The sequence below is a fragment of the Pezoporus occidentalis genome, unplaced genomic scaffold (genome assembly GCF_034315485.1).
Source record: "Pezoporus occidentalis ecotype Australia unplaced genomic scaffold, CSIRO_AGI_Poc_V1 ctg349, whole genome shotgun sequence".
NCBI classification, from domain to species: Eukaryota; Metazoa; Chordata; class Aves; order Psittaciformes; family Psittacidae; genus Pezoporus; species Pezoporus occidentalis.
This window is the reverse complement of record NW_026915473.1, coordinates 371,405-398,423: the sequence shown is the minus strand read 5'-3', so window position 1 is coordinate 398,423 and position 27,019 is coordinate 371,405. Positions and strand designations below refer to the sequence as shown.

The 27,019-nt window shown below is 54.0% G+C and overlaps 1 protein-coding gene across 3 annotated transcripts; it reads right to left on the bottom strand.

The window, feature by feature from the left end:
• Positions 1-746: 746 nt before the first annotated feature.
• PLEKHM2 (pleckstrin homology and RUN domain containing M2) lies at positions 747-27,019 on the bottom strand. Of its 3 annotated transcripts, XM_062630185.1 has the most exons (21): positions 26,769-27,015; positions 15,569-15,675; positions 15,326-15,435; positions 14,990-15,103; positions 14,468-14,567; positions 13,854-13,941; positions 13,201-13,387; positions 11,118-11,177; positions 8,419-8,653; positions 6,345-7,106; positions 6,014-6,083; positions 5,843-5,933; positions 5,468-5,532; positions 4,659-4,747; positions 3,997-4,129; positions 3,723-3,913; positions 3,366-3,431; positions 2,785-2,944; positions 2,383-2,562; positions 2,182-2,298; positions 747-1,866 (listed from the first exon to the last, which is right to left on the bottom strand). In XM_062630185.1, exons 1-21 carry the CDS (start codon positions 26,826-26,828, stop codon positions 1,729-1,731), a joined length of 3,123 nt encoding a protein of 1,040 aa, XP_062486169.1. In that variant the 5' UTR covers positions 26,829-27,015; the 3' UTR covers positions 747-1,728. The 3 variants fall into 3 exon arrangements, with proteins under 3 accessions (XP_062486169.1, XP_062486170.1, XP_062486171.1); XM_062630186.1 differs by lacking the exon at positions 14,990-15,103 and having other exon boundaries at positions 26,769-27,014; XM_062630187.1 differs by lacking the exons at positions 11,118-11,177; positions 14,990-15,103 and having other exon boundaries at positions 26,769-27,019.

Below are 27,019 nucleotides of genomic sequence, written 5' to 3'. Positions count from 1 at the left end.
TCGCAGTGGTCTGAAATCAGCTTCCAAGGACAAAAAGCAACGGGGTGGCAGGGGGGGGGTCGCTGTTGTCCATCAGTGCCCCACATTCCCGTCTCTGGGGCAACCTGCTCCAGGGATCACTGGGGATGGTGGGGAAGGAAACCCTCCCCGTGGCTGCCCCATAGAAGCATAGAACAGTTTGGGTTGGAAAGGCCTTAAGCTCATCCAGTTCCAACCCTCTGCCATGGGCAGGGACACCTCACACTAAACCATGGCACCCAAGGCTCTGTCCAACCTGGCCTTGAGCACCACCAGGGATGGGGCATTCACAACCTCCCTGGGCAACCCATTCCAGTGCCTCACCACCCTCACAGTAAAGAACTTCTTCCTTATATCCAATCTAAACTTCCCCTGTTTCAGTTTTAACCCGTTACCCCTTGTCCTGTCACTACATCCCTAATGAAGAGTCCCTCCCCAGCATCCTTACAGCCCCCCTTCAGATACTGGAATCCTCCCAACCCTCCCTGCTTTGCTTCTGAAAGGCAAGGGAGGATTTATGGGATGCTGGAGGCTGGCCCTGTGGCTGTTTCTTTCCTTGTCTAGACTGGGACTATCTCCTGCATCACAGGAGATCAAGATGGATAACTCAGGGTTAACACCGATGGGGTGCACATCCTCATCTCTCTATCCTAAAACTACTGCTTCTCCCTGCCCCAAAGCGAAGCTGAGGACGGGAGGAGGAGGAAGAGCACCCCCTGGTGCTGGGGTCTGACTTACCAATGAGTATTTATTTGGGGAGGAGGTAAGGAAGCAGATGTATGTACATACACATTCAGTCACGTACGTTTCCTCCCCGAAAAGGCCCCATGAACATATATTACAGAAGGTCTCTGGATCATTATTATTATCATTTAAAAGCTGGGGCTGTGCCCCAAGGGCTCACTGTAGAGAGCAAGCAGCGATGGGTCCTCACTGGCCTCAGGTGCAGCGAGATGGGGACGTGGTTGGTGACAGCCTTGTGACAACATCCCTTACAACACCTGAAGAACATGGGACTCGCTCTCTTCTCTCCCCCAGCACACGGGGCCAGCATCCAAACCTCAAAGCAGCTTCTGAGATCTAAAACCATGCTGGGAGGAGTTAAGGCTGATTTTTGGCCCTGGTCCTTCTTCCTTTAGCCTCAAACCTCATGGACAGGCTGGGGAGTGGTTTGGTGATGTCCGGAAGCCCGGCACGGGGTGATCCAGGAGGTGAAGCGGTGCCGCACTCGGTGATTGCATTAGCCAGGAGAAAACATGCACGGCAGCGATGTGTGTTCCCCTCTCCGCCTCCATGCCCCATCCCTGTTCTAAAATGAACAAGTCCTCTGCTCCCTGCTGCGATGGGGGGATGCTCATCCCCAGCCCTCCCCTCTCCCACACTATTTGTGGGATATTATTCCATGAAAGGCAAATGATTTTGCCCCGTGGCCACTGGATGAGGAAGGTGGAGGCTGCACGGCTGGAGAGGGAAAGCGGCCGGGCTCAGCCTCGCCTCCTGCATGGAGAAGTGTCCGGTTGCTCCCCAAAACGTGCTGGATGTCCCCAGCGTGGTGGGGACGGGATGCAGGGTCCACGCCTGCAGGCACGATCCTGGTGGGGAGTGAGCGATGGCAGGAGGGTTTGGGGAGCCGGTTGGCTGCAGGGCAGCTGGGTACAGACCCTGCTCTCCCAAAACGGGCCCCCGGCATCCGTCCTCCCCCGGGCAGGGTTAGCACCAGGGGTCCCGCTCCGCTCGCCCGCGGCAGAGGCTGTCGCTGCGCTGCCACGCGCTGTCAATGAGGCTCTGAGCGTCCTCGCACTTCTTCTTGATGGCAGCATCCAGAGTGGCTTTGTGCAGGAGGTCAACCTGAAACACACGTGTGGGGCAGTCAGGAGGGGAACGGACCCCAGCCCTTGGTGTCAAACCACCCCAAAACCAGATGGCAAAGTCGCTGTGTCATAAATACGGGTGACAGAGGGGGACAGGGCTGAACCAAGTCATTCCCCTCACTGGCTCTGGATGCTCATAGCCTGTCTTGCCTATACAGATGCTCTCTGGCTCTCCTGCCTTTGTGGGGAAGCTGGGTTCACCCCACATGAAAATTCCATCCCACCTTCCTCAGAGGGTCCTGTTGGCCCTTCCTCACCAGAGGAAGAGTGTGCCACAGCCTCACCCACTCACCTGGTAGATGTTCCTCCAAGCAGCGTTCAGTGCCGAGAGAAACCTCTCCAGTTCTGTAGTGCAACTAAAATAGAGGACCCAGGGGGGCAGGAACTGCTTGCTGTCCTGAGCAAACTCCTAAACACCAAGAGAGAGGCCAGGTGTTACCACTGGGGTCCTTGCCCAGCCCTGGGACAGGCATTCCCAAAGCACCACACTCACCAGGATGCAGTACTCCTTGCCTGCCTCTGTGGAGACAGCGGTGATGTCCGTGAGCTCCACGGTGCCCAAGGAGCGGAAGAAGCTTGTCTGGCAGTCCTCATGGCATGTGAAAGCCTTCTCATCCGTCAGCACGAGGCAGCACGGGACGCACGGCGTGGGGGCAACACCCTGGGGGATCACCTGCACGGGGTGGGAAAAGGGGGGTTTGAATCTGGCATGAAGGAGATGTGTCTCCATAGGGTGCTTCCTGAGGAAAACCCTGCTGAGCAGGAAGAAAACTGCCTCCTCCATCCCTGCCAGACATCCCTGGGCAGCTCCACGTTGACAGAGCTGTGCCCCACAGGGGCTCCGGGCGATGGAGGGTGTTGATGCACCCACCCTTGGGGCCTGTCCCCGGCTCACCCCTTTGGAGACAGCCTGGCAGAAGTACTGCATCCAGTCGGCCATGTCCTCCTCGTTGTCGGCGCTGAGCTCCAGGGAGGGCCGGTCCGTCAGGATCACCTGGAAGGAGTGGGGCCGGTCGGTGGTGTTGGAGCGCCGGCATCCCCCGCACTGCTCACCGCTGGGAGAGAGGGGGGAGGATGGAGATCAGCGCCGGGGCGGCCTCAAAGCAGCCTCCGCCTGCCCTCCCGGCGCTGCGCGGCGCCTGCTCCCCACAGGAGACAGCCCCTGAGGATGCTCCAAGGATGGCCTTGGTCTCTGCACCTTGCGTAGAGCTGGAGGTGAGAGCAGTGGAGGGCTCCATCAGACCTTCAGAGGCCAATTCCCCATCAAAGGGTGTGCTAAACCCAGGGGGAAATGAGCCTATCTCCAACTGCTTGTACCGGAGCCTGAGCAAACAGGCATCTGCACCCAGCCAGGAGCAAGCAGGGAGTGCTGCAGCATGGTCTGGATCGTGATGTGCCCCCAAACACCTCTCTGAACACCCCAAGGAGCTCCTGATCCCCACTGGGTCTGGGTGCTACATCCTGCCAGCTGCTTACCCCATGTTGATGGAGAGCAGAGGGGTGACGTCCGTGCGGTCCGGGTACTGGTACAAGATCCCATTGCTGCCAGTTGGGAAGATGAAGATGGGAACTGGAATCAGCTCAGCTCTGGCAACTGCACAAACTCCCTCTGCCTCTGGTCCCACTGCCACTTCTGCCCTGCCCTCCACCCATGCAGCCCCATGGGGTTGCATTCCTGCTGCTGGACAGCCACAACTGGTGGTTTCATCCTCCCAGCCGACAGGATGAGTCCTTGCCATCACCCAAAGAGCTCCTGGGCAGCAAACTGGTCCCAGCACCTTCTCCAATGAGCCCTGGCTGACCCCAGTCCTGACCCACAGCCCTGGCACCAACCTGAGCACCACGAAGCAGGTCTTCCACTGCTCCTTGCCCAGGTAGGAGGTCCCTGCCTTGTAGTGTAGGATGCCATCCTTGGTGACTGCGTTTTCAGTGGAGGCATAGCTGTTGCTGGCAGGTCCCAGCGCCTCGTCCATGGGGTCTTCCCAGTGGACAAGGCCATAGAAACGCACAACCACGTTGCAGGCCTGCAGGAATCAGGAGAAGTCAATGGGAGGGAACCTCCTGTGGGAATCTCCTGTGTAATGATGGCTGCAAGGCCCGAACTCACCTCGCACTTGGACTCCTGGGCCACAAACTTTGCAAGTGCCAGTTTCTCCATGGTGGCATCAGTGAGGATACTGGGGTACGGTGGCTCCCGGCACCCTTTGATCATGGCTGACTTCAAGGAGAGCAGGAAGAATCTGAGAGGGAGAGAGAGATCTCTGATGAGGCCAGGGCAGAGAGGATTCATCTCCCTCACAAGCTTTGATGCCACAGGCACTTCCCTTCAATGTGAGCCTCTGGTTTTCCAGACCAAAGGATCCCAAAATCAACCAAGGGTGCAAAGTCTGAACTCCAGGAAGGAGATGGGTGAGTGGGAGATGGGACACTCATCCCAACACAGATCCAGGCCCTGAAGAGATCACCTCCCTGAGCTGACAACATGCAGACAGACCTGGGGACGTGCCCTGAAACTCAAGACCTCGTCCCTACTCATCCAAAGGGGCACAAAGAACACACAGTCTGCATGGCCCAGAGCCCCGAGGCTGTCAGCCTTATCCATGCTCAAGGCATTCCCAGTTGCCTGCAGGGTTTAACCGGTGGCATCAAACCAAACCCCAAATGCCCCCGATGGCAGCACTTTGTTGTTGAAGGGCTGTCACCAGTCTCCTGCATGCCCCAAGTCACCCAGGAGCAAGCACCACAGCTCACCGCCCGGCCCCTGCTTACTCGGTGAGAGCCACGTCCGCGGTGTCAAGCAGGAACTGCTTCCTCCGGTTGGTGCACACCAGAGTCACCGTCTGCTGATCCAGCCCAACCTGTGCCACATAGGACGGGTTCAGGAAGCCAGGAGGGAGATGAGCAGCAACAAAGCAGGGCTGAACCTGGCTTCTGGCCCCACGGGAGAAAGGCAGCAGTTGCTCTGCTGCCCATGTGAAGATACGAGCACCCGCAGAGGTGGGATTTAAGAACCATGGAATGGGTTGGGTTGGAAGGGACCTTAAAGTTCATCCAGCTCCAACCCCTGCCATGGACAGGGACCCCTTCCACTAGAGCAGCTTGCTCCAAGCCCCTGTGTCCAACCTGGCCTTGAACACTGCCAGGGATGGGGCAGCCACAGCTTCTCTGGGCACCCTGTGCCAGCGCCTCAGCACCCTCACAGGGAAGAGCTTCTGCCTTATGTGCATCTTAAATCTCCCGTTTCAGTTTGAACCCATCACCCCTTGTCCTGTCGCTCCAGTCCCTGATGAAGAGTCCCTCGCCAGCATCCTTGCAGCCCCCTTCAGACACTGGAAGCTGCTCTGAGGTCTCCACGCAGCTTCTCTTCTCCAGGTGGAACAGCCCCAATGTTCTCAGCCCGGAGGGAGGATCACTTCCAACTCTCCCAGTCTCAACGATTCATTGTCAGAACAGTCCCCACAGACAAAGTACCCTCAAAACCACCCCACTGCGATGGTCCCGACACCCCTGTGGCCGGAGGGGTGAGGACTGACCCCACCACCCCACCTCCTGCTCCTCTCCCTGGGGGCTGCACTCACCGAGATGTAGTCCAGCTCATTGTAGGAAACAGCCTCCTCCACCATGTACGGCTTCTCTGCAGCCCCTAGCACAGACACAAAGAGCCACATGAACTGGGGCAGAGGAGCCTGGCACCACCCGGATCCGGGCTGCGGCTCAGCAGCAGTGATGGACCCACAAACCAAGCTGTGTCCCAGGCAGCACGGAGCTGTGGGCCACGTGTCCCAGGGCTGCTCGGGGGACAAGTCAACCTGAGCTCCCTACTGTGCCACTGCACCGGGGGACACGAGGGAACTGGCAGGAGCTGGCAGTGAAGGTACTGAGCTATGGTACCCTCATTTACGGGCAAGCCTCCCTCCCTGCAGCCGAGCAGAGACTGTCAGGATGGGATCTACCTTTCCGGATCAGGTACACGTAGCAATCCGTCAGCAGGACGTAGATCAGCTGCAGGTTCCCCTCCATGTGCCCAGTGCTCATCCGGATCATCTGTGTGGAGGGAAAAGAGCTCTCAGTGGATGCAGGCACAGAGCTGGTCCCTTGGGGGAGATCAGTGGTGGCCGCCTTACCCTGAACAACTGCTCCTCATTCTCCCGAAAGACATGGATCATCAGCAGGAGAAGATGGTTGTTATCCACTCTGAGCAGAGAGATGGGAGAGGATGGACATAGTCATGGCATGGGATGAGTCCAGGAAGGACAATGCCCTTCCTCACTGAACTTGTCCTTGATTTGGGAACCTTTACCCCCTAGGACCTTTCCCTCCTGACCCCTTGTGCCTCCTCTTCCTCCCGGAAAAGGATAGGCTTTGCCCCCCAAACCAAAGACAAAGGGAAAAGTGACAGCCTGAGCTCAAGATTGGTTGGAAGATGCTCTCCCTGCTGAGCAAACCCAGCCTCACCTGAACTCGGAGGGATGGGTCAGCTCTGAGGGGCTGCCCTGTCCTTCCTCCACACCAGAGTCTTCAGCGCTGCTTGGGGAAGGGCTGGGCTGCTCCTTCTTGGGCTCACAGAGAACCTGGGGCTTGGTGGTGCCTGTCTGGCCAGTTTGGGGCTCATCACTCGCCCCTCCAGACTCCTCTACTGCCCCAACTGCTTCTCCTTCTCCGCTTTCTTCTTCAGGAGCCTCAGGGCTACCAGAAACATGTGGCGGTTGGCCAGGCCCTGGAGCGTCATGGTGGCCACCACCTGGTGCAGCAGCGTTTGGACTCTCGATGGTAAAGCGGTAGAAGTCCATGGGGGCTGAAATCCCCTCACTAAAGTCGCCAGAGGACGATCCATCCGGGGTCTCCCCTGGCGTGCCAGTCCGAAAGGACTGCCCGGGGGGCTCGAGGGGCACGCTCCAGGCACCGCCGGGGTCCAGCTGCCCGTTGAGCCTGTCCATCACCTTGCTCAGCGGCTGCCCCACGCTCTCCATGGACGTGTCCTTCATCTCGGGGATGCGCAGCGCCAGCTGGCTGAGGGCAGAGTGCTCAGCACCCTCCTCCTGCCTGCCGGGGCTGGGCTCAGCGCCGGGGCCGTCACCTCTCTGAGGGTCCTCTCTGTCGCTCAGCCCGTTGACGCCGCTGTCGCCGCTGGCCTCGGGTGCTGTGGGCGCTGGGGTGTTTACAGGCTCCTCGTGCTTTGCTTTCTTCTTCTTGCCCGTTTTCTTCTTCTTGGCCAACCTGGTGGTGAGAGACAAGGAGAGATGTTCATCATCTGTGCCTGCTTAGGCTTTTGTGGCGTAGAGAGGGATCCCGTCCATGGAAACATAGGATCAACCAGGTTGGAAAAGACCTTTAAGAACATCAAATCCAACTGTTCTCCCACCACTAACCCACGGCACTGAGGGCCTCAGCTACACGGTGTTTGAATGCTTGCAGGGCCGGTGGCTCCAGCCCTGCCCTGGGCAGCCTGTTCCAATGCCTGAGCACCCTTTGGGGAAGGAATTGTTCCTCAGCTCCAGTTTAAAGGTCTTTCCCAGAAACCTTCCTTTGCAACTTTCCCTATTGCAGAGAACACTGTAGCCACACAGAGCCCTGTGTCCATGCCAGCCACCACAAGGAAAGCAGGTTATGGACACTGTTTCCTACCCATCCAAAAAGAACAGAGGCTCCAGCTGCCAGATGCAGCATCTGGGGCTTCTTTTGACTGTGAAGGGGATCACAAATGGACGTGGAGCTAAAGTGAGGTGAGAGAAATCCCTGTCTGAGAGCAAGATGCTCTCAGAGCATCTCGGGAGGTTTCAAGAGGACATGGGAATGCCGTGTCCCTGCCTGCCAGAAGAGGGAGATGCAGGCTGGAGGGAACGGCACTCCGAGATTCCAGCTGTGGAAGTGTTCAGGCCTGCCATGGCCACCAAAACTGCTGTCAGGCCACTCTTGGTGAGTGCAGTGCTCTCCTTCTGGTGTGTCTGTGCCATAACCCAGCTCCTCTCAGGAAGAACAGGGTGTGAGAACAAAGCACAGGCCTGCTGGGCCGGTTCTGGGGTGCCCCTGTCCTGGGCTGTGAGCAGATGGAGCATTGAGCTCTGTCTGGGTTAAAGGCTCCAAGGGTCCCCTGGGGACCTCCTCTGGAAGAGTCAAACACAGGATGCAGGAGGCATCTCCCTCAACAGGTTTAGCCACAGCTCATGGACAAACAAGAGGAAGGATGGGAGAGAAGATCCAAGACCTGGAGTTGCTGCAAACCTGCCACCAGCTGGAGAAAACCACAACTAAAAGCCCCTGGCTTCCTCTGAGCTCTCTGATAGTGTCAGGCAAAGGTGTTTATGTTGAGCCAGCCTGTAGCTCTACAGACCCAAGGGACCAGCTCTGTTGACACCTACAGGGCATCAGTTGGTGTCTAGAGGTATAAAACCACCTTTTCAGGATTGTATAAAGGCTACCCCACAGATGCTGTCTCCATTGGGCTACAAGGGGTAGCACATCATCAACCTGTGGTGGTGACAGATGACACTTGGAGCCATGTCTCCAGGCCAGGCAGCTCTGTCCCCACCTGATGACCTCCAGCTCCGTGCAGCTCTCAGACTGGTCCGTCCCTTCAGGGGTGGCTTCTGCCTTCTCCCGGGAAGCCGTGTGCACCGGTGTGGTCTCAGTGGAGGACGTCACGTCCGACTTCTCCTCATTGAAGGGGTTGTGGCGCTGCGTTGGGCTCTTCACGGAGCCTTTGCTGCCGTTCGCCTCCGAGGCAGTGGAGCGCGGGCAGCTCAGCGTGTCTGTGAGGTCTCCATCTGCAAAGACAGGAAGGGAAGAGCTGGATGAACATCAGCTCAGGCACCAGATCAAATCAAATCAAGCAAAGCGGTGTGCTGGGGGCTTGGGGCGTTATAAGGTCACCACACTGCTGGCAGTGACACCACCCCAGGTACCCGCAGAGCATCGTCACACCCGCTTAGTTCAGAGATTGCTGCAGGCAGCAGGCTGCTCGTGAGGAAGGACAGAGGCCAGCGTGCCACCAGCATCACTCTGTGCTTTGCACCCACTGCAATTTAGACAACACAGACATTAAGCTGGGATTTAGACATTTAGCTGGAAATAACAGCTTGGTCCCCAGGAGCCAGCACCTGGATTAAGAAGTAGCATCCTTGGGAAGGAACTGGAGGGGTCTTGGGGGCATGGTGCTCCTTAGTAAGATGCCAGCGAGCCAACGAAGCTGCTGCCCCACACTGCTGCTTCTCCTCTGCAATGGGGTCTTAGGAAGATGCTCACTCAGTAAAAGGGCAGAAATGAAGCCACCCCATAGAGCAGTGATCCTTACAGAGCTGCCTGCTTGCATGAGACATACACAAGCTGGAAGTGTGCTGGAGGGCAGGACACAGCATTCACCAAGGTCTGAGGACAGCAGGCTGCACAGACAGGTCATAGCACAACCAGCTTTACCCATGTTAGTCTTCAGAGGGAAAAGGAGCAGTGGAGAAGGGCTGCAGGAGTCATGCTCAGAGTTATCCATCCACAAACTCATGGTTAAGGGAAGGTTATCCATGCCCTTCTCTTCCCCAGCACCCTTCATATCCAAAGCCAGTAGAAACCTCCTGCTAGGCAGGGAGAGCCTGTCTAAAGGAAACCACAGCCCTATGGACTGGTTTGGGGTGCAGGGTTTGAGTAGGAAAATGAAACCTCTTCTAAACAGCTGATAAAGGCAGTTGTGTGATGGCTGATTTCGAAACACTGCTTTGCTCCTGCTGAAATGCCTGCCCTGAACATGGGGGGGTTGAAACTCCATCAGGGGACGTAAATCCCATGGTAAAGGGGAAATAAACCATTTAGAAGCTATTTCAGCCCCAGGCTTCAAGCCTGCATCACCACAATGAATGTCACTTGTTGGTTCTGTTGAGACAAAACAATCTTTGACCAAAATACAGAATTTTACCCCAAAATGTGTTGAAAACAGGGATCTGCCCCAGTTTTCTTAACCTTCTTAACCTAATTCTTCTAGCTCTGTGTACAAAGAGCAAGGAATGCATCAGGACACTGACCTGGCAGGGGTTATAATGGAAGCTTTGCTACAGCCAAGGTTTGCTCGGCTCACCCATTCCAGAGCTGTGGTGGCTCACACTGGCACCACCTTGCAACCAGGACCTGCACAGGGAAGCTCACACAAAAGCCAGAGGGATTTGCCCCCGGCATCCATTGGCTTCTCCCAGCCTGCAACCAACACTCACAGTTAAGCTGTTTGCTGGGTGTTGGGTTTGGGAACGTGGTTTGTACCCTCTACATGGACACTCAGGCTTCAGGGACACATTAAACCATCTCCATGTGGTAAGAAAGAAGATGAGAAGGAGCGTGTTAAGAGCCCAAGAGCAATCCACATGGAATTCAGGCAGACTTTCCCCAAATAATGAGGTGGTACCAGCCAAGTCAATTTGGACCCAAGGCTCCATCCAACTTTGAGCTGCAAAGGACAGAGCATGGGTGTATTTCCTCCAGGGGTAAAGCAGAGAAATCTCCTACTCTTGTGGTATGTAAAGGTTATGCACAGGGAGTGCATGTGGAGGAAGGAGAACAAGTTCCTCTAAAATGGGCACATGCTCTTGTGCATAAAGGCCAGACATAGTTAACAAATTGGGTTTAAAAGTGGTAAAATAAAAAGCATAGAGACCCAAACTGAGCAGAGCCATGTGCTGGATGTTGTGGCTTCAAAAGCTGTTTTGACACAGCACAGCAGGGTGCAAGGGAAACAAAACCTCCCAAACCAATCCCTGCAAAAGGCCCCCAGTTAAAGAAAGCAGAATTAATTCAGCTGCTTTCCAGGGCTTTCAGGAAATCAACGACTGGATCAGCTTTTCCATCAGCACCCTGTGTGCTTTATCCCAAAGAGGAGATCTACAGGAAGGTCAGCTGGCATGTCATGCTCATTTTGGACAGTGATTTTGAAGCTCTTCTTTTGTAACCTGGTCTAGAAGACACAGAGGCATCATCAGAGGCAGGAAAACATCCCTCTGCTCCAGGATACACACCAGGTGAGCGTGCCTGCATGCACCAGGAGCTGGGGAAAGCTTTGCACGTGGCCTCACAGATAAGACACACAACCTCCCACTTTGGGGGATCTTTTCTGCTCCTTTCTGCCTCTACTGAATTCCATCAAGATGCAGTGGTTGCTTGTTAAAGAACTGAACTGGGAAGCATGCAGCAAGCTTCAGGTGGCAGCAATGCAGAGAGAAAACCAAAAGGTTGTAACAGATGAGTATGTCCCACCTTCCCAGTCTCTGCTGGGCATGGTCTGCATTGCTGGAAAGACATCTCCAAAATCATAATCTACAAAAACGAGGGATAAAACTCAGGATTAGAAATGCGAGTAGTGGGGAGGGAGAAGGGACAGGGGAGAGTGTGAGGGGGATCTGGGGAGGGAGATGGGAAAGGAGAGAAACAAAACAATTTTCCACTGCTATCTGAAACTCCTGAGAAAATAGTTAGGGAACATGGATGCAAATGGAAACCAGCCGCACCACTGGTTGTTCCTGTGGGATGTCTGTGTTATGGGAGCTACCAGCGAGGTATGAAGGAAAGCTAAAACAGAAACATGGTCATGTCATGGCTGGGATCCCTTCTGGGAAGCAATTTAGTCAATCTGTGCCTCAGCTTTCCCTCTTCACACCTACCTCCCATGGATACTCTGATGTTTGACTCATTAACGTTTGCGAAGTGTGATTAAAGGGAAAAACTTGTCCGCTGATCCTAAAATCCCCAACTCCACCTACACTCACAGGGTAGGGAGATGCTCCTGTTGAAATGATGAGCAGTGAAACAGTTACTGAAGTTCAGCTCCTCCAAGCAGGAGGAACAATGGCACTGCCTGGGCTCAGGCACCTCCACTGTCCTGGTCCTTCCACAGGGGACGGCATTTCTGCATCACCACTGAACCTTTCTATGCACAGGGAAACTGAGATGCAGATCACAGCCGCTGCCCAGGCGCACAGGATAGCTTATGATGATGCCAAATCCAAAACCTAGCTCCAAAATCTCTTGGATCTCTATTCCAAACCCCTCTTCTCATGAGCATTAAGCTTCCATCCACCACAGCGGCCAGAGAGCATGGCCTATCCCAAGTGACACCCCTTGCCCAGTCAATAGGAACAGGCAGGAGACTTGCTGGCACCAAGACATGTTCTGCTGAGGGAGGAACAGGAACACAAGCCCAGGGCACGCTGCAAGAACTAAAACTGCTGCTTATGTCAAACCCCTGGGGACAGAGAAGCTTCCTCCTGAGACTTTCATTGCAAGGCTCCTCTTGCTGTCTCCACCTGGGATCCTGGAGGTTTGGCATAAGCAAGTCCTGGGAAGCAAAGCCTTCCACACTTACAGCACAAGTGCAGATATCACAGGTGAGCCCAAACCAGGGCTGCGCTTCAAAGTCTTTTGCTAAAGGATGCTAACACCCACCCCAGGCTGCTCCTTCCCAGCATCTTTAATGTCTGCTGTTTCTATCTTACACATTAAAGGCAGCTGGGGGACCCTTGTCTGAGAGGGAACCCACTCGTACATGGACTCAGTCCTGAATCCACTGCACCCCGTTCACAGCACTCATCACCCCATCTATTCCTTCCAGAATCACCTGATCTCGCTTTATCCAGACTGACATCAAAAAGGAAACAGGGGTAATGTATTTTGGAGCTGCTCCTTCATGGGAACATGCTTCATGCAGGGCAAGAGCTCCCTGCTCCAGCCTGAAGCAGGTTAAGGGCACAGGCACAAAGTACGTCCAACATCCATGAAGAACATCCAGCCCCCTCTGATAGGGATGAGGGGATGAGTAGGACAACTTATCACGCTGCTCAAGTTAAGATGCATAAAGGGAAAACCAGCACCTCTGAGCCCACTGGCTGCCTTTTCCTCAGACTGCAGACATGGAGAAAAGTCCCTGCAAACTATTCCCCACCACCTCCATCGTATGTGGGTCTCTGGACTGCAAAACAAGCAGTTAAAAAAGGTCCTCTGCAGCTCTGTGTGCCTGCTCCGAACTGGAAGGCACATTCAGATAGGGGCTTGGCTTTCACTCCTCCATGGGCAATTTTCTCCAGGTCTTGCTAAAAGAGCCGCAGGATGGAGAGGTGGCCTGAGGTGACTAGCAGGGAACGTCCTCCTCTCCCAGTCTGAGGCAAAGGGGCTGTCCACAGTCTAAGTCCCAGCACCTCCCAAGGCAAGGCAGGAGACACTCACAGCCTAACTTCTGGGTCTCTTGCTTTGGTCTTTTCCAGCCCATCATTTGCTGCCTCATCCACTCTGACAGCTCAGCCAAAGGGGATGTGGGAGCACATCCCATCTCCAAACAACCACTGACCTTCACTGGATGGAGCAATGGCACTGTCATCCCATTCCAGGTTGGTGGAGGTGACTGAGTTGAAGGAGTTAAGGGACAGGCTGTCTGAGCCATGCATGGAGCTGGGCAGACGGTCCTCAAAGTCTAGCAGGTACTGAGGCTTGTAGTAATCTGGCATGTATGGGGCTAGATCCAGGTAAGGAGCATCCTGCAGAGAGGAGAGCACAGGGTGAGTGAGGCTCTGAGTCACCACACAGTTATTAGCACTTGAAATGATCGAACTGTCCTTGAACGTCCTCTGAGTGCCCATTTCTGCCTTTCAAAGAAAACCCAGCAGGGACACAGAGGGTTTGCCAGTGGCTTTGTGTTCACCTGGAGGGACCCCAGCATTTCATGCCCCACTTGCAGAGCTCAGCTCCTCTACCCCCACCACGCTGCCCTGCAGCTGCCTTGTTCCTCTCCTGCACTGCGCAGAGCAATAGGGATAAATCCCACTGCTGGATCCCCAAAGACCCCAGCCTAAAGCCTTGTCTAAAAGTGGCACCTTCACGTTCTCAGCTGAAGGCCAACAAGAAGGTACAACCTGGAGCAAGCAGTGGGACCTGTTACATCCAGGCCTCCCCCTGGCCCCCATACCTGCTCCCAGAGCCAAGACAAACAGGTAAAACACTCACCAGATCCAAGTCAAAGCGGATGAACTCCAGCCCAGACACCAGTGTTAAGAACAAGGTCAGATGATCATGACTGCAAACCAGGGCGTTCCTGCAGCGTGGATTGAACAAAAGAGCTTTAGAGATGTGAGAACGAGAAGAAACAGCTACAAGTGCCCTTCTGTTTTCTTGGTGGTGTGTCTCTGAGCTGCCCTATAAAGTGCCCTCGAGCTGTGACCCTGCTGTCTGCCTCCTAAGAGCAGTGCCAAAGCTTAAAGGCAGATGTGTGCAGCTCGGAGCAGTCACACACTCACTGTGTGCTGTCCCCAGCCAGGCTGCAGGCAGATTTCCAGGTGTCCGCCAGAGCTGGGTCCCAAGAGCTCAGCAGCTCCTTGGAAAACATGGAAGAATATAAACAGTACATCTGGGACGGGGAGTAAAAGCAGTCACTAGAAGAGACGCTTGAAGGCTCTGTTATAGCACAGAATGCTCGCAACTGGGACCTTTAAATTAATCATGCAAAACCCACAAAGGAAAAATCAGACCCTGATCAACTGCTTGCTCCCCACTGACAAATTAGGGCTGGCTTCTGAGAAGGGATGCCCACCAATACCCAGACAAGGAGCAGGGATACTCACTTGACATAGTACTTATGCAGCAGGCTTAGGTTCTCCTGGAACAGCCTCAAATAGCTCTCCAAGGAGTTCTCATTGAGGGCTAAGTACAGCCATGCCCGGCCTGAAAACAAAGCAGCAGAGAGATTCATTTGTGGAGAAATACCTGAGAAGTGAAGCAAGCCCAGAAATAACCATGAATCAGTTAAAACATGTCAGATCATCCGTTCACATTGGTATCATTCCAGGGAAGCAACTGACCACTGGGGAAATCTGGGGGAAAAATGCCAGTGGGAAGTGAAGGGGCAGATTTGTGATTTGGAGTGGGAATGGGAATAAGAGCCTGTGTGGTAGCTGGTCGAGAAGCAGACACACAATTGTGTGTCTCTAGTGAGATGGGAGCCCTGTGGGCATCTCCAGGGATCAGGAGACAGGAGAGATGAGGAAAGAATCACTCTAAATCAGCACAGGAGCAGTCTGAGACATTACACACATTCTGGTGCAGAGAGAGGTGATGGGGGAGTCTGTGCTCAGCTCCGCTCTCACCAGTATGGGCTTGGGAGACGAAAGGTGTTGGGATAATCAGGCAGAGAGGAGGTCTCTGGGCACCGTCCTGTGTCAAAAGCAGCCTCGATGGTCCCAAACATCCACTACAGACAACTTGCAGCAGGGGAGAAGCAGCATCAGGCACCTGATCCTGAGGCACGGTGCACATGGTTAAGGCAGGACTCCCACCTCCTTGGCCCTGAGCTGCCTGCTGCCTCCCTCACTCTGCTGCAGCCCCAGCCCTCGACCACATCAGCACAACCTGCCTGGGCCTCCTGTCAGATGTGCCCAGACTTGTTTGCCCTCTGAGCAGGGGCAGTGTCTGTGAGCACTTACTGCGCCCCAGGTTGGTGGCCACGTGCTGAAGCACCTCTATCTGTTTGATGGCTTCTCGGCGGGTGAAGTGAACAACCAGCACCCAGTAGCCTGAAGAAAGATCTTGCAGGCTGGAAGAAGAAAGAAACCCAGAGGAAGGTTAAGGAAGGGCTTTGTTACCTCCGTCCCAGTGACTGCCCAGATGGCTTCCCCAAACTGAGGCTACACACTGGGTGAAAAGCACGCCAGCAGCTCCACACTTACCCATAGAGCAGAGCATGGTCTAGATGTTCACAGAGACGCTGCAGGACCTTGTCATGGTTCCTGATGGCCGGTGTCTCATCTTCACAGGCAGCAAAGTAGCTCTGCAGCTGCAAAAGGAAGAGATGAGACAGCTGAAACACCCTTCTACAGCCCACTGAGGAAGCAGATGGACATGCCAATGCACTCACAGGCAGCATTAACTAGCTTTCTTTAATCCCTCAGCTCACTAAACCTTGATGCAGGTTACTTACAGGGTGTAGCATTGGGTTTAAGAGTACCCTAAAGGCAGTAACTCATAGGGAGAGCCTCACCCATAAAGACTCATCCACATTTCAGAGACAAGCCAGCTGTGGCTGTGGCTGCACAACCAACTTCCCTGTGCGGTGAGCAGGCTCAGAACCTGCTGTGCTGCACAACTTGCTCCTTTACAGCCAATGCTGCAGTGGGGGTTTGGTGGTCCTTCTGCAGTGGTGCAGCCATCACAAAGCCGTTCAGAACAGAAATAACCCAGACCTCTGAGCAATGTTTTTGGCTCTGCATAGACAAGTCCTCTCCTCAGTCTCAGGGCCTTGCCATGGGAAAAACCTGGCTGGGGAGAGACGTTGCTTCCAGGTAAAAAAGATGCTCCAAATCCAGCAGCTAAATCTGTGTGAAATCTCAGCATCCTGAGAAGACACAGAGGTTTGCTTGCTGCAGGTGACCTGAGGGAGCACCACGATGCTGGGTACTGATGCCAGGCAGCTGAGAGCCGCCCCAGACTTTCAGACACAGGCTGGTAGGAATTGCCTGGCCACACAGCGCAGGGACTCAGAGGGTGCAGAAGGCACTGGATACAGACAAAGCCACGTGCTGCTGCAAAAGCTGCCAGAAATCCCCTTACCCCCAAATCCTATATCCCTTTCCCAGCTGACCCACCGGCCTCTGCCTGCCCCTACAGCTTACAGATCTATTTAGGTCCCCGTCTCACACATACTTGGCATTCAGGCAGGGAGATTACTCACGAGGGTTGTAATCTCATCTCTATACACTACCTTTATTTGTCTGGCTGGTGACAAGCTGAAACACAACAACACAGCCACAAGTACAGTGTTTTAGTGACCTGATACTTCTTTGCCAAACTTCTCCGGTTTCATGGTACATTGAAAAAACAAGAACTTGTGCTGGTTGAGTCTGATTTGTCCCCAGAAAACTGCTTTCTCCTCTTCAGTTATTACTAGAGGCAGAGAAGCTGCTTTAGAAACACCATCCAGTCTCCATATAAAAGTTATCCAAGGGACATAGAACACCCCATGGCCCCTGGAAAACTGTTCCCAACAACACTCTTGAAAACAGGAATAGATCTAACTCCAACACGCTCCCTGCTTGAAGGGTGAATCCCTCTAGAGCTCTGAGCTAAGATGGGAGAGCCAGGCGTGTTCCTGCATGGAGCTGGTCCCAGCCCTTACGTGGGAAAGAACTGCTGAGCCCGAAGAATCATGGCCAAATTCCCACATCCCATCGCACAGCGCACATGAACCTGTCCCGTCCCAACTAATCCAGAAGGTAAATCCCCTGTGGAAGGAAACAGGCAGCAGTGTTTCAGTTGCAGAGCCACTGGGTGCTCTGGTGATGCACAGATATTCTCTCAACACCCAGGTGAGACCCGAAGCATTGCAGCCCAGCAGCTCTTACCTCTTCCTGGGAGGAAACTGTCCCAGAGGATTTACACTATTAACAGGCAGCCCAGACACAGACAGGGAGGAGAATGCCCTAAAATCCCACTATTCAAGATCTATTTCAGGAGCTACCTGGAACCTGTGTTTTAAACTGTAGCAAGGACAGCAGAGGAAGAAGCTAAGTCATGATTCAGAGCTGTATCCCTCAAGTGATGGATAGATTAAACTCCAGGGGATGCTCTCCCTGGAGCTCACTAAAATATCCCATTTTTGGGGAAACTGAGGCAGGAAGCAAAGCCCCTGCTATACAGGCAGGATTTGAAGGCAGCAATACCTGGCTTGTCCCAACCAGGCTGTTGCCTCTGCAGAGAGCTTGGGCACCCCTGGAGAAGGGTTCCTGTCCTGGGTGTTTCTGCAGGCTCTGTGCTGGTTTGAGGACAGCAAGGAGGAAACAGAACTAAACCAGGCCCTCCACTAGCTTACACTAAACCCAAGCAGACCCTCAGCACACAGCTTGGTGAGGGCATCCTGGAGGAACTTGGAGCCTGTCTGTGCCACTGACTAGAGGAATTCCCCGTGACAGAGACACTCCGAGCCTGAGCAGCAAAAGAGATGAGCAAATAGAAACATTTCCTCTTTTTCCTTTCCTTCCTTCCCCACAAATAACCTACATCTTTGTTACAGTCCTTCCCCCAGGCAGTTCACAGCTCCCAACCCTCTTCACTGCTACACAGACCGACCTGCTCCCCTCATCGGAGGATGCAAACCATTAGCAAGCACTGGTTGTCTCATCTCAACATCTCCAAGCACTGAGATGTAACCAGGAATTCCTATAACCAGATTTGTCTTCCCTTGAAAAGCCGAATCTTCTCCCATGAAGGGATCTAGGGTTTGAAGGGCTCAATCTGTGTTATATTAAGGCTTGCTGTCACTTTTAGCTGCTCTGCTGGCAGCACACAGCCTCCTGCTCCACACAAACCAGCCACCCCTGCACTGCCCCCTCTTCCTGGGGACGCTGCTGGAAAACCCAGCCCCATAGCGATGTGCACAGCAAACCTACCCCAAAAGACTCAAGTCTGTCCCTCTGCAACATCAGGAGGCAGAGGACGAGCTGGTGTGACTGTGCGTTGCTCAATCATGGGATCAAACCAGCCCTGTGCACATGGGACCCTGCAAGGGGGAACCGCACTCAGCAGTTTCAGATCTGGATCTGGGCACTCCAAGTCATGGCATTTTAGAAGTTGTCAGTCACAGGGATGTGCACCGAGGGCTCGTCCTATCCATAGGCACTAAGTTGTGCTGCCACATTCCTATATGGTGCTGTGTCGAGAGACAGTGCTGTTTCCAGCATCCCATCATCCAACAGCTTACAGTCCAGCAAAGGATATGCACAGCTTGCAACAGCCCTAAAATGAGTTTGGCCAGACAAATCCCTGCCAAGGCACCACGTGTCCAGGGAGGAAACAACAGAAGAAGCCTCAGGGTCTCCTGGGTTGAGTCATCCCTACAGCAAGGGTGGGGAGAGGCTGAGAATTGCCAAAGTTGATGGGGAGGCATTTTTGGCTTGGGAAGAAGGATGAAGAGGAAAGGTGAAGTGAAACAGGTGTCCCACTTGGGGAACAAAATCCAGTTGCATCATTTCCCAGAACAGGCCTGGAGCTGGCCTGCTCCCAGATCCACCTAGCTGGAATTTTGTAGGAACTATGAACACGAGCATCTTGGTGGATCCTGACTGTGCAGCACAGGCAGGAGCCATGGGGCACTGCCCTGACAAAAAGGCATTTCCATGCAGCATTTAATTCCCTAAATCACTATAAACCACAAATGAACAATCTGAAACCAACCTCTCCCCAATTACAGCAGATGGACCTGTTTGGGAGGTGGTGACCAAACGTTATGAAGCATCCACAAAGCAGCTCCCTGCCACGCCTGGGCAGCGAGCCAGGCTGGAACCAGGGAGAATGAGGATGGAGCCAAGGAACCAGGTTAAAAACATGACCCAAACGTGACACTGGTCACTGCTGGGTTGTCCTGAGAGATGCTTTTTCCCTCCTCTCCTCTGCACTCCAGAGGGAAGGGTTGAAGGCTGGCTCAGACATGGACTCATCTGGGGCATGGTGAATGCCTCTAGCCCTGTCCCAGGGCTATTTATAGGCATTCCTGGGGCCAAAATAAGCGCTGTTGGCGTGCAGGAGGCATCTGACACCGAGAGCACGCTGCAGCTGGCTGGGTCCCTGCACCGTGGGACAAACCCACTTGGGTGACCTGGTTACGAAAGCCCAAACACTTGAGGCAGGTGAATTAACCACTCCTGAGAGGGAAGCAGAGTAGAGGGTGTTTGTCCAAAGGGAACAGAGCTGGTTTGCAGGGGGGGAGCACGGGGCTTGCGCTCCTTCCATCCCACCTTGCTCCCATTGAGGAGAAGGTGAATTTAATTGCTGTTTATCCATCACGAGCTGACTTTGTGCAATGACCACCACACCCTGTGCTGGCACGCACCAGAAAGAATCATTCCTTGCCCAATTTTAGAACCTCCTAATCGCACCGGTTCTCAGAGCGTGAAGCTCTCCAGGCCCATTCACAGAGCTCCTGGTGTTGCAAGGGCTGCCAACAAACATGCTGTGACGTCCGTTCCCCGAATCCAATCATTCTCATGGTGCTCCTTTGAAATCATTCCAGGGTTCTAAAACCTTATTGAAATATAGAGCCTCCTTACCCTGATCACGGCTGGCCACAACCCAACCAAATCTCCATCTCCACTCCATAAATCCAGCCTGCAGATGTTTCACCGGCAGTTTTCTGACACCAACTCCATCTCCCTTGTTCTGCTTGTCCCTGACAGGACAGACACAGCAAAAGAAAAGTAACCCCCCCACCCCCTGCACTCCTTTATATCCCCAGGCACTGTGCTTGCTGCAGGGGGAAGGTGAGGGGTGCTCTGAAACCCACTGCACATGGGCTGCTGAGGGGGTTTCCTCAGCTGCAGGAATGCAAAACAAAAGCAGCCACCACAGAGCAGCAAGTGGGCAGCCAAAACCTAACAGAAGCCTTTTCTCTGCCTCAGTTCTTGTTCTCTCACCATCTTCCCCAGCAGCTGAAAGACACCTCCTCCAAGCTACCAGGTAGGGTTTTTCTTTGAGGGCAGTATTTCAGGAGCCATCCAGGCAGGCAGCTGGAGATGCAAACAAGACCCAAACCCCAAAGCCTGCTCCCAGGACCTCATTCTTCCACCAACTGGACAAGGATGGTGGCATGTTACCTACCACACTGCACACACAGAACGCTCTGCAAGAGCAAGCCCATATGGTTTCCTGTGAAGGCAGCCTGCAAAGTTAACACGGTGATTAAGAACGCGCTGATTAAGAACCAGCTCTGGGCTCTCAGTCTGGGGCCGCACCCTCAGGAGCAAGCCTGGATCTCCAGGAAGCACCAAAAAAGGTGGTGGGTGACTGACCTTGTCCCAAGCAAGTGATGGTAGCCCAACCCCAAGGGAAGTGGCAACAGGAAGGGATAGGACAGACACATAAAGGTATGAGAGAAAGCACTCTCATACCTGCTCAGGGGAGTACAACCATACAATGACAAGTGCATAAAGAGACTGAACTACTCTGCTTGGAAACCTTCTGGTCTTCCCTAAAAGCAGGCTGAATTTTGAGGCAGGGATGTTACTCTCTCTTTCACACTTGCAGAACACAAACCCTAAAGCTTCAGTTTTGCAGCTTGCATACACGATCTGACTCAACATTTCTTACAACAAGCTTCCAAACCAGCGTGGGTCTCAGTGCCCAGTGTCCATCCCGGACTCAGGACATCTCACCTGGATCTTGTGGCTTTCCCAATGAAATACATCATCACACTCAGAGTGTCAGCACATTGAAGGCACCACAAGTGATGCTGCAGCAGCCTGGAGAGAAACAGAGTGTGCTCTTAATGTGCACAGACAGGAGCCTGAAAGAGGTGAAGCTGAAACCCACAGCAAAGATGCTCCGTGGCTGGAGACACAGAGCTCTGAAGCATTTGCAATCCAGCGCCAGGAAGGCTGTCACCTCATGGGACACATACACTTGTCATCTCCCACAGCCCCAAGGCTTTTCCAGGGCTTTCCTTCATTGCTTCTAAGCAGCAAACCTTGCAGCAGGCTGGACCCATGCATGGCTCAGCAAAGGATAGGATCTTTTCCAGGGGTGACCCTTGCTTCCAAGTCACAGGGAGCATCCTGCTCCTCTTGCTTGTGCCCTGCAAGTCCTTGTAAAGGTGCTGCTCTCCAGAGAGCTGCTGTTTACTCACACCCTGGGCACTTGCTGCTATAAATCTCTCCCCATCATCCAAGTCCTCTGCAGTTATTTCAGTTACTCCTCTTGGACCAGGTTATCAGCAGTAGGGAAAGCTGAAATCACCCAACAGCAGTTGTGCAATCAGAGGCAGAGAGGCTCAGAGGCATTGCTTCAGCTCCTTGTATAAACTCCCTACCAAAATTGAGCCTCCTAAACCAACTGCTCTCCAGTGAAAGGCTTTGTGTTAGTGGTAAAACAAGTGGGATGTTTTCTCCCCAAAAGGCTATCATAGCCTTGTCCACCAACAGAAACAGAGCTCATTTTGAGAAATGCCTCCCCTGGGTATGACACAAGCATCACTTTAGGCACCTGCAGAATCTAATCCCCTTGCAGGCGTGGGTGATGAGCCTCCTATCATCACCAGACCTGTCCCAGGATGAGGCAACAGGAATTTCCAAAGACAGAAACTTTGAGATCCTCAAGCAACTCAGGGAATACACAGCTGTGCTCTCAGCAGAACCACAGCAAGCGGCTTCATTCCCTCACCAGATAGTGGCAAAGCTCTTAGAGGACCACCAAAACACACAGTGTAGGAGCTGCAAGCGTTCACAGGCTTCTTAAAGCACCTGAGAGATCCTTGTGTCTTCATGGCTGACTTCTGAGCTGTGTGAGGTGGCTGCTGGCTTCAGGCACAGGCTTCTGGCAGCTGGCAAACCTGGTCCATGTGGTGAAAGGGCATGGCAGGACTTCTGAAGTTAATCCCTGCTATGTGCTCCCCCCAGCAACAACGGATGTGGCCTGGAGCAAGCACAAACGAGGGGAAACACCCTGGGCAGAGATAAACCCCCTGCAGTCCCAGAGCCAGCGAGGTGTCCCTCAGTGGGAAGCAGGAGACAAGTCACTGCTTGGCTATTTTCACATCTCCAGAACTGCCACCTCTGTGTCATGGCAGCTGGGCTGGATAAATCCACCCAGCCAGAGGTGAGCACATTCCCTGTGAGACTTGAGGAGGGATGCTCCATTCCAGTGCTACCTGCTCCTCTCCAGGACATGGGGGCACTAAACCATCCCCAAATCTATCCTCCCTCACCACGCAGGAGAAGCAGAGATGTTGCACAGGTGTCGCTCAGGCAGCAGGGCAGACTGCAAAGGCATTTCAATGGTACAAATCTGAGCCGGAGACAGGCAGAGAAGGCACAGCATTAATTCACTGAGAGGGAAGTGGAAACCTTCCCTAAGTCATGCACAAACGCAGCAGAGCCAGGGATTTTGGCAAGAAGTCCTGCAACATCAGCAAAAACCATGGCTCCACCTAATTGGCATGCACCAGGGATGAGCTGCTCTAGGGTTCATGGGAATGTGTGTCCTTCAAAGCCAGCAGGAAAGCCTGAAAAACAGAGGAGAGCCCCAGAATCCTGGATTCTGATCTCCTCTGGTCTTATATTGAGCTCTTGAGTAGCCAACAATAAGCATTGTTTGAGGAAGTCGCATTTTCCCTACCTAATCACAGGCAGGACAGCAGTAAACCTCTCTAGAATACAAAACATTGACACTACCAGCTTTAGGATGGACCAAGTCACCTGTGATAGGTTCTAGCTATCAGGAGATGGGTGGCCAGGGATGGGTATGAAGCTGTTGGCATTTCTCACATGCTTATCAATCAAGGTAAGAGCTCAGCTGGGAGGCACTAGGAGGCAGTTCTCACCCCACTGCTGCCACACAGTAGCATCTCCTAGAAGAAAACAAGCACTTGAGTGAACAAGGCAGAGGATGCACAGAAAGGGGTGAATCCACAATGAGTCATAACTTGTCCATCTCCAGCCTTCTGCCTCAATAAAGCCCTAATCCTTTAAAAACCTTAAGGGTTAGGCACCAATTTGCTCAGTAACTTGTGGTGGAGCACAGCCCAGGGCAGGAAGCAGTGTGAGGGAGCACTGGACGGGAAAGGGGAAAAGAAGCAGTCGTAAGCAAAAGGAATGAGCCCGCAGCACCACAGTCCATGTGGGCAGAAAGCAAAACCCTCTGAATTAACTTACATCTGCCAGAGAGGACAAGCTCTGGATGGGAAATCAACACCATGCTCACAGTGCCCTTGGATGCATGTTGGAATTGATGCAGGGACGCCCCTCACCAGTGCCAGTGTTTCCTGACCTCTCCTGAAACCAAAAGCAGAAGCCTCTGACAGGTCTCCAGCTGGAGGGGCAAATTTTGTCCAATTGGATGTTTTGCCTCTCTCTTTGCAGAGCCCTGATCTCAGACCTCTGCTCTCACACCTCTACAGTCAGCAGCATCCTTACCACTGATCTCTGAGGTACAGGTGAAGTACAGGAACGGTCCAGATCTTGGGTACCACAGACACCCCCCTCTGGTTTGTAACTTCCCTCTCCAAGCAGGTTTGTGACCCCACCTCTTCTAGCTGGGTTCCATCCCTCAGCTATTTCTAGGAAGATAAGAGAGAAACAGTCCTGTTTACTGAGGCTCGAGGGGTTCACTTGGAATGAAAGCACTTTTGCTGCTGTTGATTCAGACAGAACTCACCCAGTGCTTGTGCTCTGAGCCCACTCCTGAATTCAGAGGCGCTCTGTGGAAACTGAAGCTGCACCCAGGTAAAGTCACAGCTCTATGGCACAGACCCTGCTGCTCATTGCCTTCCCAGTCTGAGGCAGAGGGAAGCTGACCAGTGTCTGGATGGCTTTCCCTGGGCCACTCACTCAAATGAGGCATTTTTTCTGTGGCTGCTACTCAGAGCCTGACACCATAACCAGGAACCTCAGCCTTCACTGAGGGCTTGTCCCAGTTTAACCAGTCTCAAGGTGGGGTTTAGTCCTGGCTGACTTCTAAAGTAACATCTAACTTGTAGCCCACAGGCTGAGAGTCCACAAACTCCTCTGACCCTATTATCATCCAGCCAAAAAGTGGTGTGGAGAGGCGTGCCCATCACCACAAACACACCCAAACCCTCCGCTGCACCACTCCAACCTGTAACAGTGGTGAAAGTAAGGAGTGAGCAACCTACACAGCAAGGAAGCTTCTGAAATGAGAGCAGAGATACTCTGAAACCTCCTCCATGCCCCATGGTGCAATCCCAGCCACAAGGAGTTACTCAAGAGGGACCCAGAGGTACAGAGAGGAGGATGAATGAGAACAGGATTTTCCCAGCACGTGTGTGTACCTGCTCCTCTCACCTACTGCCTTACTGTTCCCAATGACATGGAATGAATAGAGAAACACCAGGGTCTTGGGGGCTGAGCCTAGAGGCAAGTGCTGTGGAAAATCAGTGGCTCCAGAGCTGAAGAGAGGCAATGTCCCTGAGGAAGAACTGCATCCTGGGGTAAAACCAGGAATGTGCCAGCACTGGACTTTCACCATGTGCTTGAGTTCCACTGGGATGGCGTAAGGAAGTCCATCAGCATGAAGCTTCACAGAGGTTCCTTCATTTCCCTGAGCTTCCTTGCTCTGAAGAAGAAAGCCAAAGAGGTAGGACTGGAAAAGCCCCAGATCCCTCTTCCCCACTGGACCAAGGTAGGAGGTGGCAGGGATCGAGGCAGAGGAGTGCTGGCAGAGCTAGTTGTGGAGTCCTGTTCAAGTACAGTAATCATTAAAATAACACACTGCTTCTACAGCATTTCCAACAGGGATCCTCCAAGGATTTTCTGAATGGAAGGAAGTGATGTGCAACGAATCCTATATGCTTGTTGTATGTTTTTATACAGATGGGGAAACTGAGGCAGTAGCTCTGCAGAGCACTGTAACAGAGCTTGGAGCAGGCTGAACATCCACTCATTTCCAGGTAGATGAAAGAGTATCCTGGGTTTCCAGAGGACAGAAAGGTGAGAGAGCAGAAGGCAGAGTCACCCATGGAAGAAAAGAAGGCGGCTGGGAGAGGTTTGCACATGGCACATCCATCCTGCACCCCAGAGGCGATGTCAGGCCATCCCTTTCATAACAGTGCTGGGAATCCACTGGTGATGGTCTTCATAAAGACAAATTTTCATGGATGAAACCTGTGTCAGGACACGCTGCAGACCACAGGAAAACTCCTATTCCATAAGGCGGTGGAAACCCAACAAGTGCACAAATGTCAGTGAGTCCAGAGAAACTTCCCTGCTCCAAAAACTTGGGATGAAAACAAACAAGACCCCCCCCCCCCCCCATTTACCTCCTCCAGCGGAGCTTGAATCCCTTCTCCAGGAATGCTGGAGCTCACACACGGACCAGGCAGGACACGTGCTCCAACCCAGACCTTTCAGCGTGCCCCTACAACTCACTCCTGCAACCACCCAAAGAGACTGCAGCGTCCTGGGCCCCTCCGTGCATGCAGACACTTCCCACCAAAGGGATGGGCTTCATGAAACCCTCTCACCAGCAGCAGATGCTGAGGGGCAAGGAGGAATGTGGAACAAGTAGCACATGGTACGATGGGGTACGACAGAACACATCTTCAGAGCCCTTGTTTTGAGGGCGCAGCCCAATCCATGGGTATGACCCGCACATCCCCTGTGTCCATGGGGAAAAGATTCCAGGTCCTGCTCCTCCAAGGCACATCTGTGACTGGAGGGAGCACCCCTTGGAAGAGGGTTTCAGGCTGGACTCGTCCAGATCCTCCCCCCAATGAACAGGCAAAGGGAGTGCAGTGGCACCCCACAGCCCCGGCCACAGGAGAAAGAAACCCATTGACAAGGGGGAACCCCAGGGGGAACCCCAGGATATCCCAACCAACAGAGACTGAGGCTCCCAGGGGCGACCCTGGCAGTGTCCCTCAGGCAGCACCCCCTCCCAGGGGCTGACCCCACATTTTGGGGTACCCCATGGCACAGCACTGAATCATAGAATAGTTAGGGTTGGAAAGGACCTTAAGCTCATCCACTTCCACCCCCCCTGCCACGAGCAGGGACACCTCACACCAAACCACGGCACCCAAGGCCTCGTCCAACCTCCATCCCTGAAGCTTCCCCCAGCCTCTAGCAGGGGTGTCCTTGACCCCACGCTCCTGTCCCGAAGCATCCCCCAGTGTCTTGGGGTGTCCCCAGCCCCCTACCTTTGGGGTCTGGGGGGGGTCCCAAGGTCCTCACCTTCAGCCCCACATAGCCGGGTGTTCCCAGCCCCACAACGCCACCAGAGGAGAGTCCCCAGCGCCCATAGAGAGGAGACCAAGGGATGTCCCCAGCCCCACAACCATAGCAAAGGCGGGGGGGGGCCCAGCCCCACGGCCTCCCCTCGGAGCCGGGGGAAGGCTCCTCCATGGCCCCGCAGCCCCCCCCCGCCGCTCACCTTCTTGACGGAGAGGGAGATGTTCTCCAGGATGCGATCCTTCACCTCAGCCGGCTCCATGGCGGGGCCGCCCGCCCGCCGCCTCGCCCTGCCGGCGGAGGCCGAATGCCGCCCTCCGCGCCGGGCCCTTTCGCCTCCCCGCCGCCGCCGTACCCCGCCGGCCGGCTCCGTGCTGCCGGTTGGCCCGGCCCGCCCGGCCCCACGCCCGGCTGCGGGGTAGGGGCCGTGGCCGCCGCTCAACGCTCCATGGC